The sequence below is a fragment of the Seriola aureovittata genome, chromosome 15 (genome assembly GCF_021018895.1).
Source record: "Seriola aureovittata isolate HTS-2021-v1 ecotype China chromosome 15, ASM2101889v1, whole genome shotgun sequence".
In the NCBI taxonomy this organism is placed as follows: Eukaryota; Metazoa; Chordata; class Actinopteri; order Carangiformes; family Carangidae; genus Seriola; species Seriola aureovittata.
In genome coordinates, this window is record NC_079378.1 from 16,778,124 (window position 1) to 16,793,598 (window position 15,475).

General features: G+C 38.2%; 2 protein-coding genes across 3 annotated transcripts; one reads left to right on the forward strand and one right to left on the reverse strand.

Annotated features, from left to right (window-relative positions):
• Window positions 1–594: 594 nt before the first annotated feature.
• On the forward strand, window positions 595–2,686 carry tm4sf21a (transmembrane 4 L six family member 21a). The gene is made up of 5 exons (XM_056398184.1): window positions 595–882; window positions 1,272–1,337; window positions 1,909–2,042; window positions 2,126–2,312; window positions 2,447–2,686. The coding sequence occupies exons 1-5, from the start codon at window positions 706–708 to the stop codon at window positions 2,453–2,455; spliced, it is 573 nt and encodes a 190-aa protein (XP_056254159.1). The 5' UTR covers window positions 595–705; the 3' UTR covers window positions 2,456–2,686.
• On the reverse strand, window positions 2,625–9,976 carry slc25a15b (solute carrier family 25 member 15b). 2 transcript variants are annotated; one of them, XM_056398183.1, is made up of 7 exons: window positions 7,368–9,976; window positions 6,477–6,577; window positions 5,748–6,006; window positions 5,513–5,650; window positions 4,458–4,633; window positions 4,144–4,302; window positions 2,625–4,058 (listed from the first exon to the last, which is right to left on the reverse strand). In XM_056398183.1, exons 2-7 carry the CDS (start codon window positions 6,529–6,531, stop codon window positions 3,937–3,939), a joined length of 909 nt encoding a protein of 302 aa, XP_056254158.1. In that variant the 5' UTR covers window positions 6,532–6,577; window positions 7,368–9,976; the 3' UTR covers window positions 2,625–3,936. The 2 variants fall into 2 exon arrangements, with proteins under 2 accessions (XP_056254158.1, XP_056254156.1); XM_056398181.1 differs by having other exon boundaries at window positions 7,363–9,975.
• Between the last annotated feature and the right edge of the window lie 5,499 nt (window positions 9,977–15,475).

The following is a 15,475-nucleotide window of genomic DNA, read 5'->3' on the forward strand; positions in this document are numbered from 1 at the left end:
ATACAGTGAGGAAACAACTGCAGTCAACTGCTCACTAGAAACTAAAAAATGTAGCCCAGTGTCTGGTTAGTGTTTAACAACAAACAATGTGTAGATGTCAATGACACATTGTTCTTGCTCCACTTAGCAAGCTGCCACAGGTTTAAAGTCCAACCGTGCTGTGATCCTGGAGTCGCAATGTAAATACATCACCAGTATACTTTATGCAGTAGGTGGAGATAAAACATGTCTCACACACTGAATCTTTGCTTTCTTAATGACAATTTAGTAACACTTAATATTTTATAGCAACATAAAAGAAAGTGAGATTTAACTACAATAAGCATTTTGGAGATCTGTTTACTAAACTAAACATTAGAATACATGAGTGGTATAGCTGTCAACATTTCTGCCACAGATGACCTAAATGCATTCACATCTGTAACCAAAAAAATGTGCATCTTCACATTATCTTTCATAACTGAAACAAAGGAAGCTCAATTTCTCTTGGAAATACCATGGAATGAGTCACATTTACTCATGCAGCCTATCCCAGGCTCTGTTTGCCCATGTTATCTGCGAGTTATTACACCTCCCACACCCTAACATCACTCACAGCATTTGGTTTTCTGCTGGGTCAGAGTACATTTCCTTCTTAGATTAACTTTCAGGATTTCATGAACAAGTGGTTTTACAGTACCAGTTAGGTGGATCCTCTCTGACAACATGTGCACTGGAAAATGCTCCCGTTGCATTGCCGTTACTCTGTACCCATTAGCGGTCATATCCATCATCTGTAACATTGTGTTGTTCTTTCCTGGTGGAGACATCAAGTATGCGAAAGATGGACATATTACTGAGGAGGTGAAATACATGGGGGGTGTCGTTGGAGGGGGCATAATGGTGAGTTGTCATATTTCCTGCCTGTTACTCGAGTGCATGACTCTGGACTATAGGCCTCATAAAAAATTTATTTTTATATGCAAATTTAAAACTCAAAAATACTGGCTTTACATGATATACTGGGTTTTAACTGGTGTGTAGTGGTCATCTCGCTTGTTTTTTGTGCTTCAAGATCTATTTTGTGCTGCATTATAATCTCATGAAACACATCTAAATCTCACAGAATCAAAGCCGTTTGAAGAGCTCTTCAAAATCTGCCTGGAAACTGACTTCACAATGTCTCTTATCATATTCTACAAGCTTTGAGTTACCAAGATTTGGTGAAAATGCTCAGCTTCTGTAAACTGTATTGACTATTAACTACTGTCAACCCATCTGTCCTGCTACAGGTGTTGATCCCGGCACTTTATATCCACTTGACTGGACAAAAGGGGTGCTGTGGGAATCGCTGTGGGGTGAGTCGGTCAGAACTACAAATGAGACATTTCAGGTGCTCAGTAATTGTAGTGAATTGAAGTGCTCAACTATATAACCTACACACCGTGTTGTATATAGAAGTAAGAACGAAAAGTAAATTTGAATGTGAACTATGTGATGGGAATGTGTTAACACATTAAAATAAAATGTAAGAAAATGTCTTTTGTAATTGTATTGTTCAAGCTTCCTCTGCAAAGTTACATCTAAAGAAAAGTCACACTGAGTTTACGACTTACGAAATAAAAAAATATAAATATTCTGCATGGTGTTACATCACTAGACAATTACACAATATTGAGAGATATCACAGACTTAAAGAAATCATGAAACCATTAGTACATGTGAAAAATGTTTATGCCTGTGTGATTTAGCTTTAGCACTAGGAAAACCAAAACACAGATTGGAAAAGTAAACATGTCAAGTGTAAGAGGTAAAAGTGGATGATGAGAGCCTGTTCCTCCCTCAACTCATAAATACCTCATTTATCAAGAGCATAAATACATCTGACAACTGTTTATCTTTTATCCCTTTATCTTTTGGCCTCTGCAGATGTTCTTATCAATTGCATTCGCTGCAGTGGGTGTGGCCGGTGCCCTGTATAGTTTCACTGTGGCAGTGCTCGGTTTGCAGAACGGGCCGCTCTGCAAAGTCCTTCTGGTTTGGAAAATGCCTTTTAAAAACAGGTGACACAAAGAAGTAACTTTCTGATGACAGTGTGAAAGGCTCCTCAAGACCTGATCATTCATCAACCTTTACTTTCTCATAGTGACAGAAATTACCTGACTGATGATACATGGTGGGGAATCTGCACAGAGCCCAAGAACATTGTCCAGTTCAACATTGGATTGTTCGGTACTCTGCTGGCCACAAGCTGTCTGCAGGTGATTCTCTGTGCCATTCAGATGATCAACGGGCTCTTCGGCTGCCTGTGTGGAACCTGCAGCACCAAAGGGGTAAGATGAAGCTGAGCTGATATCTCAACAGGAATAAGTAGAAATGAGAACACTGTCAGTTTTCATTGTTAATGTTAATCTGTCTTATTTACGATTTCTCAAATATGTTGTTGTGGTGTTGTTTTTACTTACAGCCACTGTGAGTTCCTGACAGTTGACTGGCGCCCCCCTGCTGGAAGACTGAGGGTAGTCTTCCTGTCTGCATAAAACATTAGGTTAGAAATTGTAGCCATCTCTGTTTGACAAGATTTTTATATTTTTGTGGGTATGTCATGATGCTTCATGCTCTGTTAAATTAACCAACACAGAAAATAAACTGCTACTTTTATTATACTTAAAATAAAATCCAGGACAAGGTTCATTGAGACCTTTAATACAGTTTGTATTATTAAAATGAATATCAGGATCGACATCAATACAAATATTTGAGTCCCATCTGATTAAAATATCTACATTTCTCAAATGAAATTACAGGAATTGCAGGAATATGACTGAGAATTATGAACTATGAACTACTAAACCGAGTGAAAATGGCACATAAGACGAGGCAGCTGATACTTTCTGACTGAATTGTACATGACAATAAAGGTTATACAACAGAAAAGGCAAAATCTAGTGATTTAAAAAGGCAAACAATGGGTCCCAAAACAGTGTAGACTTCATTATAATAACTGCAAGAAGAGGGGAATAAAACATGGTGAAACAAAAACAGTCAGTATGACACCCTCAGTTTAAGATCTATACAAGTCCAGGGTGACTTCTCATAAGCCACTGCTCATCATTTGGCCAATGACATGAACATTTTCAGGCTCAACTTTAAAACACTTGCCTTTCAAGGCAGATCAAACCTGACACTTTTGCTCAATGCTTTTTAAAAAATAAAGCCACTCAATGTGAAAAGTAAGCAAATATTTTAGGATATTCATGAGCAGATTTGGATTTTATTGTGATCATTCCTAAACAAAGCAGCATGTGATCCAAAACTGAGGTGAATACTTTGCTCTGAAACTTTAAATAATTCACAACATATTTTAGGAAAGTTGAAATTCATTTGTATATGTCACTTCACATTTTCACATAAACTCTTCATGTAGTGAGATTAAGTAAGGTTTTAAGATTTTGTGCATTAAGATAACCTCACAGCCTAACGGAGAACTTCTATTTTTCATGTATCTGCGTACAGAGCAAGCAGAGAATGATTTGAAATGACTGGCAGACAAACGTTTCTGTTCGGATACGACCTTGTTGAGGTAGACATAAAATAATAAACTGGAGTGTTGACATTCCCTCATAAAGAGGCTGGTTGCTCAGTACTGTACTACAAATATTTTTCTCATATACTGAATGATGGCGACAGCATTTTTGGAGTGTTAAAAACAAAGAATACTCAGATCTAAAAATACATTTATGTTAGGTGTTAAAAGATGTAAACACTATGTCCAACTTGTTTTTTTTTATGTTAAAAAGAGATGGAGTGTGTCAGTTTAACAAAGTTTAACAAAAGCAGGAAATGGCAAAAACCAGATCCTACACATAAGCTTCAAAGCTTCAACTGGAGTTCTGATGAGGTTATATGGCTATAATAATACCGCTCCCTCATTTGTTTTTGTGCATATGGTTCCTTTCAGTTGTCAAACTGCTTCATCATAAGCTTCCGGCTGGCCTCATAACCCAGAAACAGTGCGCCGTTAGCAGGGAAGGTACGGACCATGGTGGGGGTAAGACCAGAGTAGAGTGCCCTCACGCCTAAACACAAAAAATAGCAAACATTACATAATGGAAACAGCAGGAATCTTGATTGTTTTACACAAAAATGCATCACTTTACCTACCTTCACTACGAGCAATGGTCATGAAGGTTTTGAAAAATCCTGCCTGTTTGCCCATCATTGACATGACCTGGATCCGAGACTTGACACAGTCCATAGGATACACCACCAGCCACAGACACGCCCCTCCGAAACCACCGCTGAACACAATCGGAGCCACACCTTCAACATATACAGGAACACCCGTTAGACGACAACTCGGTGATACTGGACATGAAACGTGTGGGAGGTGAAAGCAAATTGATTCTGACGTTTTCAGCAAAAGGCAAATGTTTTCTGCCCCGTGGTAATGCAGGCAGAACATTTTTTTCCAGTACCTATGTCATCCTTGTCACATTTCATGTAGTCTGCAAAGGTGGTGCGGCAGAGCTCATAGGCGCCGAAGAAGCAGAAGTACCCAGGGACCTCTCTGGCTATGGTGGTGGTCAGGCCCTGGAAAAACCCCACTGGTCCCTCGTTCCTCATAATGGATTTCACCACGGACCACACTGTGCTTCAGACAGAGCAGAAAGACGTATGGCTCAGTCAATGCACACAAAACAAAAAATATTTACAGATTAATGTTTCCATAAAAGAAAAAAAAAAGAATATTCTTTGATTTCATTAATGAAACACTAGATCAAATAAATTTAACCATTTTGGATTCGTTTTCAGGTAGGTAAAATATCGAGATTTCTTAAGATTCATGTCTCTGAATCTGTTGTTTAAAAGTGCAATGTAAAAAAACACAAAAATGACAATACCAAATAAGTAATCTACAGTATGTAACAAAAAATTATAGCTATTGAATGTCCGTCTTTTGAGTTTATGTTCTTAAATATTAAGTTACAGTGTGTATACATTTTATTTAAACTCTTTAAATTTGCATAATGGTAAATTAGCTGTACCAATAAACTGTTATATAAACCAAGTCATCTTTTCAGCAAAATTTAAGCTCCTAGATATTAAATTCAAAGTATCTTTAATATCCCTTAAAGGGAAACTGGTTTGCAGCCAGGATACATTACACCAAAACACTCACATAGATCAACAAACAACCTGACATGATGGCTAGAGTAAAATAAAAGAGTTAATTTGGCATCAAGGTGAAAGTGCAGTAGTCAAGTAAGCAGTCTGTGGAAATACACGATCTGCAGACAACAGAAAAATATTACCATCCTCATAACGGACACCCTAAACCACAAGGGAAGCAGTGTTTCTTGACTCCTCCCTGAGATCTAATACAAGCCACTTTGATAAAGCTACTGAGCCGATTGTTGTTGGCCAGAGTCATAAGTGGTCATATATGTAATGTATAACATTTGAGTAACGTAAGAGTAAATAACCTATACAGCCTTACCCAGAAATGTGTGACTATCTAAAAACCACTTACTTCTGGCTCTTAGCGATCTTGCCTGATGCCTCCATTTCATACATGGCTTGCAGCCGACACTTGACAAGCTCGGTGGGGCAGAGTACTAGCGAGGAGAAGATGGATGCTACTGAGCCAGCACAGGCTTTCTGCATGTCACTAACAGAAAGGGAAGCATAAACAGAAGAACAGTTAGAGATCTGACATGTATTAACAAGTGCTAACAAGAACAGCAGCATGGTTAACATCATCACACCTCAGCACAGCTTCGTTGTGCAGCCCAGCTGTGAAGCGGATGACCTGCTGGCAGAAGCCGTAGCTCATGAAGAGCACAGAGTTCTCTGCGATGTTGGCCATCAGCGCCGGCGTGGTGCCCTGGTAGAGACCACGAAGACCCACTTGTTTGTAGGTGGACACAATGCAGTGGATGAAACCACGGTACAGCGTAGGGAAAGTCTGCATCTTGACCTTTGCTGTGTCCAGAGGCTGCCCGCTGAAGACACATGCAGCTCCCCCTGGATGACAGTGAGGAAATTGTCAAACATATGTGATCCATAAACAGACACAGTGAACAAATGTTAAAAAGACTGGCTGTTACACATTCTATAGGAAAATCAAAGTTTGTGCTCAATAAATGTGCTGTGGACAGAGATAAGAATAATAGAAGGCTTTACAGAGGGTTGCGCTCCACTGAGCAGTCAATAGAAACGCAGAGAGAAACAAGCCGGAAAAAGACAGGAGTCATCAAAATGTCCTGCTACGTCAGACATGGCTACTGAGTTGTTTAGTAAAGAAGTAGAAAAGCAGCGTGATTACCTCATAAAGATTAAGGAGAAGGATGTTTTTATTGTCATTACAGAACATGTTGTACATGAAACGGAATGAAATTAAGTTTCAGGTCCCAGTTCAGGAGATAGCAATAATGAATTAAAGAACAATAAAGACCGGTGCCCGGTGTACACCGTTTGTTTAAGCACTGAATTACCTATGGCTCCTGCAGAGAGGTCAATGACGGCCTGGACCACCGGGTGTGGCGCCATGGTGTCCAAAAAGTTGTCAGAAGAGGTTACTCTTTCTTTCAACTACCTGGTGAAAAAAATACACATGATGACACTTCACCTCCTAATTCTACTCACAACACACATTGCTACATCTTATTAGTGCACTTTAATCACTATAAACAAACACAAAATAAAAGCAATCATTTGCTTCTCCAAATACTCCTCAGAGACAGTTAATATGTGTATATCTCAGCAGCAGGATCAGCACAGGACAGGCAGCAGCAGCTAGGTCATAAAGTTCACCACAATAAAACTTGATCTCATCTGTGGCATCAGTGATTATTTACAGGAAGGTTAAACATTGGTTTGTATGGTAACACCATAACTAACTACAAGGCTGCTCTTTTTAATTTCAAGCTGGCAGTGTGTTTGTGGTTATGTCAATTTTGGTGTTTTGACTTCCACTTAACTCAATCATCAGTAGCAGTATGTTCACTTGTGCTCTGCCAATTCTGATGTAACGTTGGTATTTCTACGTTTAAAGCGTACTACTTACCACCAGAGGGTGACAAAATGCTATTCTTTGTGCACAAATGAACCATCTTTTAGTTATCAAATCAACTGAAGGACATGTGAGCTTATACCGTCGCTTGTGGACTTAAAATGAGAGTAAAATGTCAAACAACGTTTCCCTGTGAGAGGTAACTTACGTGGTTGAATGTAGCAACAATATCCTAACAATATTCATTAAGTGAATTAATGGTGGAGGTAAACCGGTCGAAAGTTGCGGGTTTCTTTTTAGCCAATGTTAACTTTACTAGTCAAAAAGCTAAAGAGATAAACCTATAGTAATCATTCCAGCATACAAACCTTACAGGAGTGCGACGTGTTCAGCCAGTGGCATCAAAGTGTCGCCGCCGATGAACCCAGTGAGCTGCCGACCGAAGCTAATGGGTGACTGCATGCTAACTGACACCACCAGGCCAAACATCCAATGTTTAATGTTATCTCATTTGCAGCATCTACCCTTGTGTCCACACACTGTGGTCAATGAATGGATCGGCCATCAGTGATAATGATATGGAGGAGGGGAATCTGGAGGTTGTTGCATGAGAGAAGGATAAAGGAGAGCTCTCACTCTGCTCGAAATTCGCGTTGCTAGCATAGTCTGGCTATTAAAAAAAACTGATGAAAAAATTATGATTTTGCTCTTGATGTACGTTTACATATCGTAGAACTGTAAACTGGACATTGTGTACTTAATATCATTAATAATCTACCCTTATCGAATACAATTAAAAATCTTTAATTTACTAACATTTGCAGGCTGTTGGGAAGAATTAAGAAACCATTGCTGTCCTTTTCCCCTCAATTTGCCTCGATTAGATAACATTGTAGTACCTGTTATATAAAGTGTAACCAACAGATAATTATTTTTCTTTGGGCTTTATCGCCTGTTGTCAAAATATACAAATAAATGTTCAAATAGAATGATATTCAGGTGTAAGCAGTGAGTCATCTTCTCCATATAAGATCTATGCTATACAGCGGCATGAGCTTCCGGTTTTACATTCTTCTTCTTCTACTCAGCCTAAGTCGCCTTCTGTGAGTTTTAATGGTGGCTATAAAAACAGCGTATAGGGACCTTACTGCCACCTACTGAAATGGAGTATGGAGCAGTTTAGCAGGAAAAAACCCAATTAAATTCTGTCTATTATTCCTGTTAAACTTAAGTAATTAATCAGTAGATGGGTATTTTCCATAAGGTATTTCCTAGCAGAATCTCACATGTAATATTGTGTTTTCAATCATTTAGTGATACTAATTTCCTTCTTTCTTCATCATACCTGTTGCAATCAATCAGTAATTTACATGTTTGAAAGTTTATACTTAATTACAGTGTGTATATAGTCCATTTGGGTGTTTGCCTATTCTGTGGAGCATTTGATTTAAACCTGTTTGTCCTTTTCTCAGACAGCCAGACATCTCTTCCTTTTGAGTCCAGCCCCATATTCCATCAATGTTTTTGGATACTGTAAAGATGTCTTCCTGTGTCAATTAATTCCCATTATTCCTGCAAGTTTTTTTTTTTGCATATAATCTTTTACGATATTTATAACCTCTGCTTTACTTAACAGTATGTCAGTTAACATTAGTTTTAATAAGTGTTTAGCCAATGTCAATGTCTAGCTTCTCATTTCCTTCCAGCCCTATATGAACAGGAACCCAAAGAAGGGAGATATCCAGTCCCCTATAATGTAGCCCAAGTAGCACATGAAAGGTCTGATACATAATATCCTGCCTGTGTGACGACTTTCCAGACTTACTGCTTGAAAACGCTGACAAGCTATCAGAAGCGATTATGACACTGGGTTGGTTATTTTCTTCCATCCATTGTAATGCTAATAATATTCTGTGTAATTCAACTGTGTACTGAAAGATGGTCTGATACTTTCTTTATCATGGCTACCTCACAATGAGGGATGAAGAATGCAGCACCTGTGCACCCAGACTCTTTTTTAACCACCTGTAAATCTGAATATCTTGGTGTTTGGTACCAGTTTAGGTTCTCTCTCTTTGCTACAGACTAGTATCTATGGATGTATAATGAATCTCCTAAGAGTTACCCCCGATGATGGAACAGTGGGTCTTAGTTTTAGATTACATCATGTCATTTCCTTTTAGCATCCCTATCCACCCAAAACTGCAAGAACTGGATTTATTTTGCTCCCACCAATCCTGTAAAATGACGTTAGTGGGGTTGGATCTACTATGTCTTTGCAGATTAACCCAATTTCCATCATTTCAATTTACATTGCAGATATGTTTTAAATACTCCACTGCAAATTTGAAGAGCTTGAGTGTGTTCAACATTAAAGTTTTTAAGGTTGGTTTATGCTGTAGATGTACATCCATAATCTATGACTGCTCTCACAGGGGCCCAATAAATATTTAATAAAGATGTCCTGTTTGTTCCCCAATCTCGCCCTGATAGACATTGTAGTATATTGTTGATCTTTTTGCTTTTGTTTTCCCCTTTGTCAATATCTCGATACCATGTAAGTTTGGCATCCAGCAGAACTCCAAGAAATTTAACCAACTTAACCTGTTTGCATACTTGTCCATAAAGTTTCACACATGCTGATTTATGGCCTTCAGTGAGGCATATGCCTTGTGATTTTGCAATTGACAGTTTGAATCCCCATTTGTTTGTCCATTCTTCCACTTTATCTATTGCAGCTTGCATTTTGTTTTTAAATACTCTAGGTTTCGCCCCCTGATCCATTGAACCCTGTCATCAGCATTAAGTGATTTTCCTATATTCTGCTCAACCTGTTCAAAGATGTCATTAGTCATTATGTCAGATAACAGTGGACTGCACACAGGGTTCCATTATCTTACGAATACACACTGAAATATTCCACTTTTACTTCCTTTGTCCTCCCAAATATAAAAACTAGGTGTTTTTATATTTGGGAGCTGTACAGCTTCCCATTTACACCTAATTTATAAAGTTTGATAAGGAGTCCCTCTTTCCATAGCATGTGATATACTTTTCCAACATAAAAACAAAACAGCAATCATCTTTTCATTATTAGTTTGAGCTTTCCTCGCTATGGTCTTCCCTAACTGTGACGGATCTATAGTTTGTTGGATTAGATGAATCTTTACCTGGTTTTTGTATTGGAGCCATAACTGACTGCTTCCATATCTATGGGATTATGCTTGTATCCCATTTCATGTTAAACAACCTTAATTCCGCTTCAGGTGCGCTGTCTTTCATATGAGCTAACATGCTGTAAGAGATACCATCTTTCCCTGGTGTGGTTAGCCGTCTCCATAATTCAAATCGAATGGTAAATCTCGGTTTTCCCCTGATGTAGCCCTTCTTTCTGCAACTCCTAGGTTTTGTACAAGAGTATTGTCTCTGCACTGCTTAGCTTTTAAAGAAATATTTTCTGATCTCTGGATCTTCATAGATGTCTTTGCTAGAAGTTTTCTAGCCTACATTACCAACTGCATTTATACTGTGCAGCACTGGTATTTCAAAGTTGTTCATTATGCCATTCATTTCCCTAATCATTCCCAATATGTCTGACAGATGTGTGTCTCCAGTATGCATGTTTGCTGATCTAATTGTTTTCCTACCACATCTTTGCTTGCCTTTGCAGATTGCTGCTACATGGCCATATTTTTGACACTGTGGTCAAACCTCGCCAATGCTACACATACTTCACATTGTTGTCCAGGCTCATGGAATTTGACCTTGACAGATTGTCATGGTCAAATTCACCATCTTTCCCACCACCTACTTCATTTCCCTCAATCTCACTTTATGATCCATCACTTCCCTCGGCCATCTCCTGTCCATTCAAAGTCTAGTTGTCACCGCAATGCTGTTGGGAGAAGTTCACCTTCAGGGCTTTCTGTCAGAAAGCCTTGGTGGCAGAAAGAAAAAGGCTTTGTGGCTTCAGTTTTCAGTCGCAGTTTGATTTCAGTTAAGGCAAAACGACTTGGTTAGGTTTAGCAAAAGATCATGGTTTGGGTTAAAATAGACCTCTTCACAACTTTAACCATGTGGAAAGCCTTTCAAGCAGAAAGCCTTGAAGGCAAACTTTTCCCACGTGCCGCCGCAAACACCCCCAGTTAACATTTTTCTGTTATTCAAAATAACTCATCAAAAAGTGGAGGGATACAACACCCTGCTGGATGTCTTCTACATCTTTTATTACATCCCAACCAAGGACATTATGTTGGTTTGCTTGTTGGTTTAAATGTTTCCACTCATTATGTGCATTTTGCTGCAAACCCACATGCAGATTAAAAAGTTCAAAACACTTTTAGAGTATTGTGTGTCTCTGTAATTCCTTGTTTAGCAACAATCAGATTGGAAAACAAAACCCTAATGTTGGTTAATCCAGACTTTTAATAGACTGTAGAAGAGGGAGTTTACTTTTTTACAGCAACATCTAACAGTGCAGACTTAATTCCACATATACACAATATCCCTGCAGTTTTAAACTAACGAAACAAATTAACATATTTATAGATCTGGGCAAACAACAGCAGAGATAATTAATGTTAGCATTAGCTAATTTACTCCATGATGCATGGTTAAACCCAGAGGATAACTTCACTTTTGTTCACCTTCTTTTATATCTGTCTGACCCAACTCATAAACACTGACTAAAGGCCACTGTACATATGGGATGAAGTTTTTCTTTTACAGTGAGGCTAAAAGATCACACCAAGCCCTGTTTAATATTTACAAAAACCCAGCAGAGGCACTTATGAAATATTTAGCCAACAACTACATCACATATAATCCAAACATGTAATGTGTATAAATCGAGGAACTTCTCAGAATGTGCTGTTCGCGATCAGAGCTGCACTCAGAGTGCTGCGCTCTCAACTTCATAAACAGCTTTGTGCATAATTACCTTGATGTATCATTAGGGGTGTCTGAAAGTACTTTCTCTTCCCTCCACCCTGCAAACAGTCTCCATTAAACCCATGCCTGCATGTGCTCAGTCAGTCATAATGGCCAGTTCTTAAAACAACAGTGTTGTGTGCCACAAGAAGAGTCTTGATATATATATATATATATCCACTTTGTGATTTACTAAGCAAAGAAATGTAACAAAGTGTGGTATGTTTTTGCACAAGCTGCCAAATAATAAAGAATAGTCATCAGGTAAATGGGACAGATAATCCTTTGAAAGATCCCCAATCCTTTGTATATTTATATTTTGACATACCTGAACAAAATACTGTTGAATAAAAAAACAGCTCAGTTTTTACTGCACTCTCACACTGTGAACCTTGTGGCTAAAGTTTGCTGTGGTGGTTTTGTTCTGTCATGGCTAACATCCTCTTTGCTCTTGTCTTTTGCATTAAGTACCTGTATGCTAAAACACTGTTATTTTACCTGCTGCAATCACACATAGGCTGTAGATTTCCATGGACAGAGTCTGTTTTCTTTTTATTGATAAAGATATTTGAACCTAGCCAGGTGATAATATTGTGTGTTGATTACCTGAAAAAATCTGCAGATTTAAGAGTTAACTGTGAAATGGAGAATTTCGAAAGCAGCTCAACTTGTGTAAAGTGAATGATGTGGTTGACAAAGGTCGAAACAGCTGATCAATGAGTCTTTCTAGTCATGTGCTTACCACCACCTCTGCTGCTCTTTAACTCCACCACATTACTGACATTGACAACCTATAGAGTCTATGCAAACCAACAAATATTTGACATGAGCAAGCATGGGAGGGCAAAAGAAGTTTTTACAGCCTTTTTACACTTATTTTTTATTTTCTCCGTTAATTTCCACAGGTGAGATATCCACAATAGTTTGATATTTTTTAGATTGATTTCCTTCTTAAAGTTTTAGTTTTAAATCTGATTCCTCTATCATTTCTGCAGTGTGAAAAGGAAAGGCACAATGTTGTGCTTTAGAAACAGTATTCATTCTTTTATATTATAGTTTTTATGTATTATTCTGTTCACCTTTAGATTGGTGATTTAATAGGAAAATATCTTAGTCAAACAATAGAATACCAAAAAAAGCCACTCTGTTGTTATTCACCTATGACCTGAAATGCTGCCAAAATACCATCTGTTTAAACAGAGTAGCCTGGGATTAAACACATGTAGGGTACATGTGTTTAATGTCCACAGGCTTATCCTTAAAAACTAAGACCAGCGATGGCTTACAACAGTCTAGACTCACTCGACTACATGTGGGCACACCTCATCAATTTACACAGACACACAGTCAGTAAAAGACACAGATTTTCATATCACTTTGCCTTTTATCAAAAAAAACAAACAAAACAAAACAAAAAAAACATTGACGTTGTCTACATCACAGACAAGAATCATCAATATTCTGTGTTAAACAATTTTGCCATGAACAGAATGAACCCCATGCCCACCCCTCCCCTGGAGCAAACTCCTCTATACACAGTATACTTTACATACCTATAGTCCCTGTTCAGTCTTTTTACATTTTACATCATTATCAAAGTAGTATCAATAGCTTTAAAATACATACAATGCTCTTTCCATTGTAATTATAATTGCTATCCTGATTGTACATACAGTATCATTTCCCACAGTTAGAGCCTGTTGAGCAATTTATGTGCCTCGTTTTCAACGACATGTTAAAAAATATTTTAAAGAGACACCACGAGTCTCTGTTTCACCAAACCAAAAGATTTGGCAGGATTCTGATGATTCATAGTTGAGACACATTTTCATACGACCATCGTATGTCAAGAGAATAGAAACACTGCGGGGAGCCTCACACTGTTAAAGGAGTTTTGAATACACAATACATTAAATGATATTTACCCAAATCCACAGCTTTTATTTTATCAGTTCCTCCTATTTGGCGTCAGTAATGTCTTGAACCCTTCTCAGACTCTCCAAGGGGCTTTACTACCAACTGTTACGTCTGCTCGGACTTGAGATTATGAGGTACAGTCAGAGAATCTCGGTAATCCCCAATTAGAAGAGTTACACTGAAGGAATAACAAAGAGATTATAAAAGATCACTTTAACAAAAGACTTCCGCCGGTACACTTGTGTACCGAAATTATAAAAGTGTAACTAGTCCACATATTTGTATGGATTTGTTGTACAAGAGTTTGGAAATAATGTTCTCAGTGTTGAGCAGAAACTGTTGGCAGTAGTGGGCTGTGCTCAATCAATATACTTTTTTTTTTTTTTTACTTCAAGATCAAGATTAAAAACAGTGACTGATAAGTGCCTGACAAATGTGTAAAAACCAAATCTTTTAAATTAAACTTTGTATTAGTTTGTGTCAAAGGTTCTCAATCCTGCATGGTCACATGTCTCAAGTGTGAAGCTCAGAGATCGCCATCACGTACAAAACTTTGGCACCAGAAACAAGTCCTTTGCAAAGGAAATGTTGGCCAGGTGTTGCGCACATCTCCAACTGAATACTGAAGAAATGTGTGGAAGACTTGGTTTTCCAGGAGCTGGTATGAATTTCAATCTGTGCATTGAGATAACTGATACATAACTGAATAATGACCAGACACCAGTGATCACAGCCAGGCACTTGAGTGTCCTTTCAGATGTGAGTTGAGAGCTGGGTCAGTCCATGAGGAACCTCTGGACTCCGTAGAGTAAATATCTTTTTACCTTCAGGATTGAAACACTCAAATTGGTTTTCATGAGTAACAACATGCAGGTAGTTCAGCTTTTAATCTGCAATGGGGTTAAAATCATTTGACTAACAAACCCAGAGCCCCCTGAAAAATAAAAATTCAATCTAAATGTGGGAAAAGCTACCAGTGTCAAAAATACATCAAGAAAGCCTTCTTCGTTTGTACCCTGTATACACACAGCCAGAGCCCTGGATAAAAGAGTTTGGTCACAGCAGTTAGTGAAACTTTTGGCATCACAACACCATATCCAGTAGACATTTTTTTTTTTTTTTTTTTTTTTAATATTTGCTACCAACATGTCCTGATTCAGTATCACTAATGTCACAACATGGCCAAACTCTGCATCAGCGGCTCTTGATACAGTACGCAACCAGTCTTAAACTATAAGTTACACTACCATAAGAAAAACACATTTTGCTTAAAAAAAGTTTGACTCCATTTAAATTTTAACAATTCATTTTTTGGCCCAGCGGCTATCAAGTGAAAAGAGAGTTTTTAATATTGTCTTTTTTTTTTCCTTAAATCAGATCTATGACTGATTTCGTGTGTCTACTATTCGCAAAGGATCTTTACAGTAGACCTTTGAATTGTTGTCAGACTAGTATTTTTGGCAAATTGTTTGACAGCAGCAGAATGTTAAAATGGAAGAAATGAGTAATGATTGTGAGCTGAAATGGCACTGTCTCATAGTTTAGACCAAGTCCTATGTCTATAAGTAGAGAGAGAGAGAGAGAGAAAGAGAGAGAGAGAGAGAGAAGTAGTACTATTCACACCTTCTGGGAACT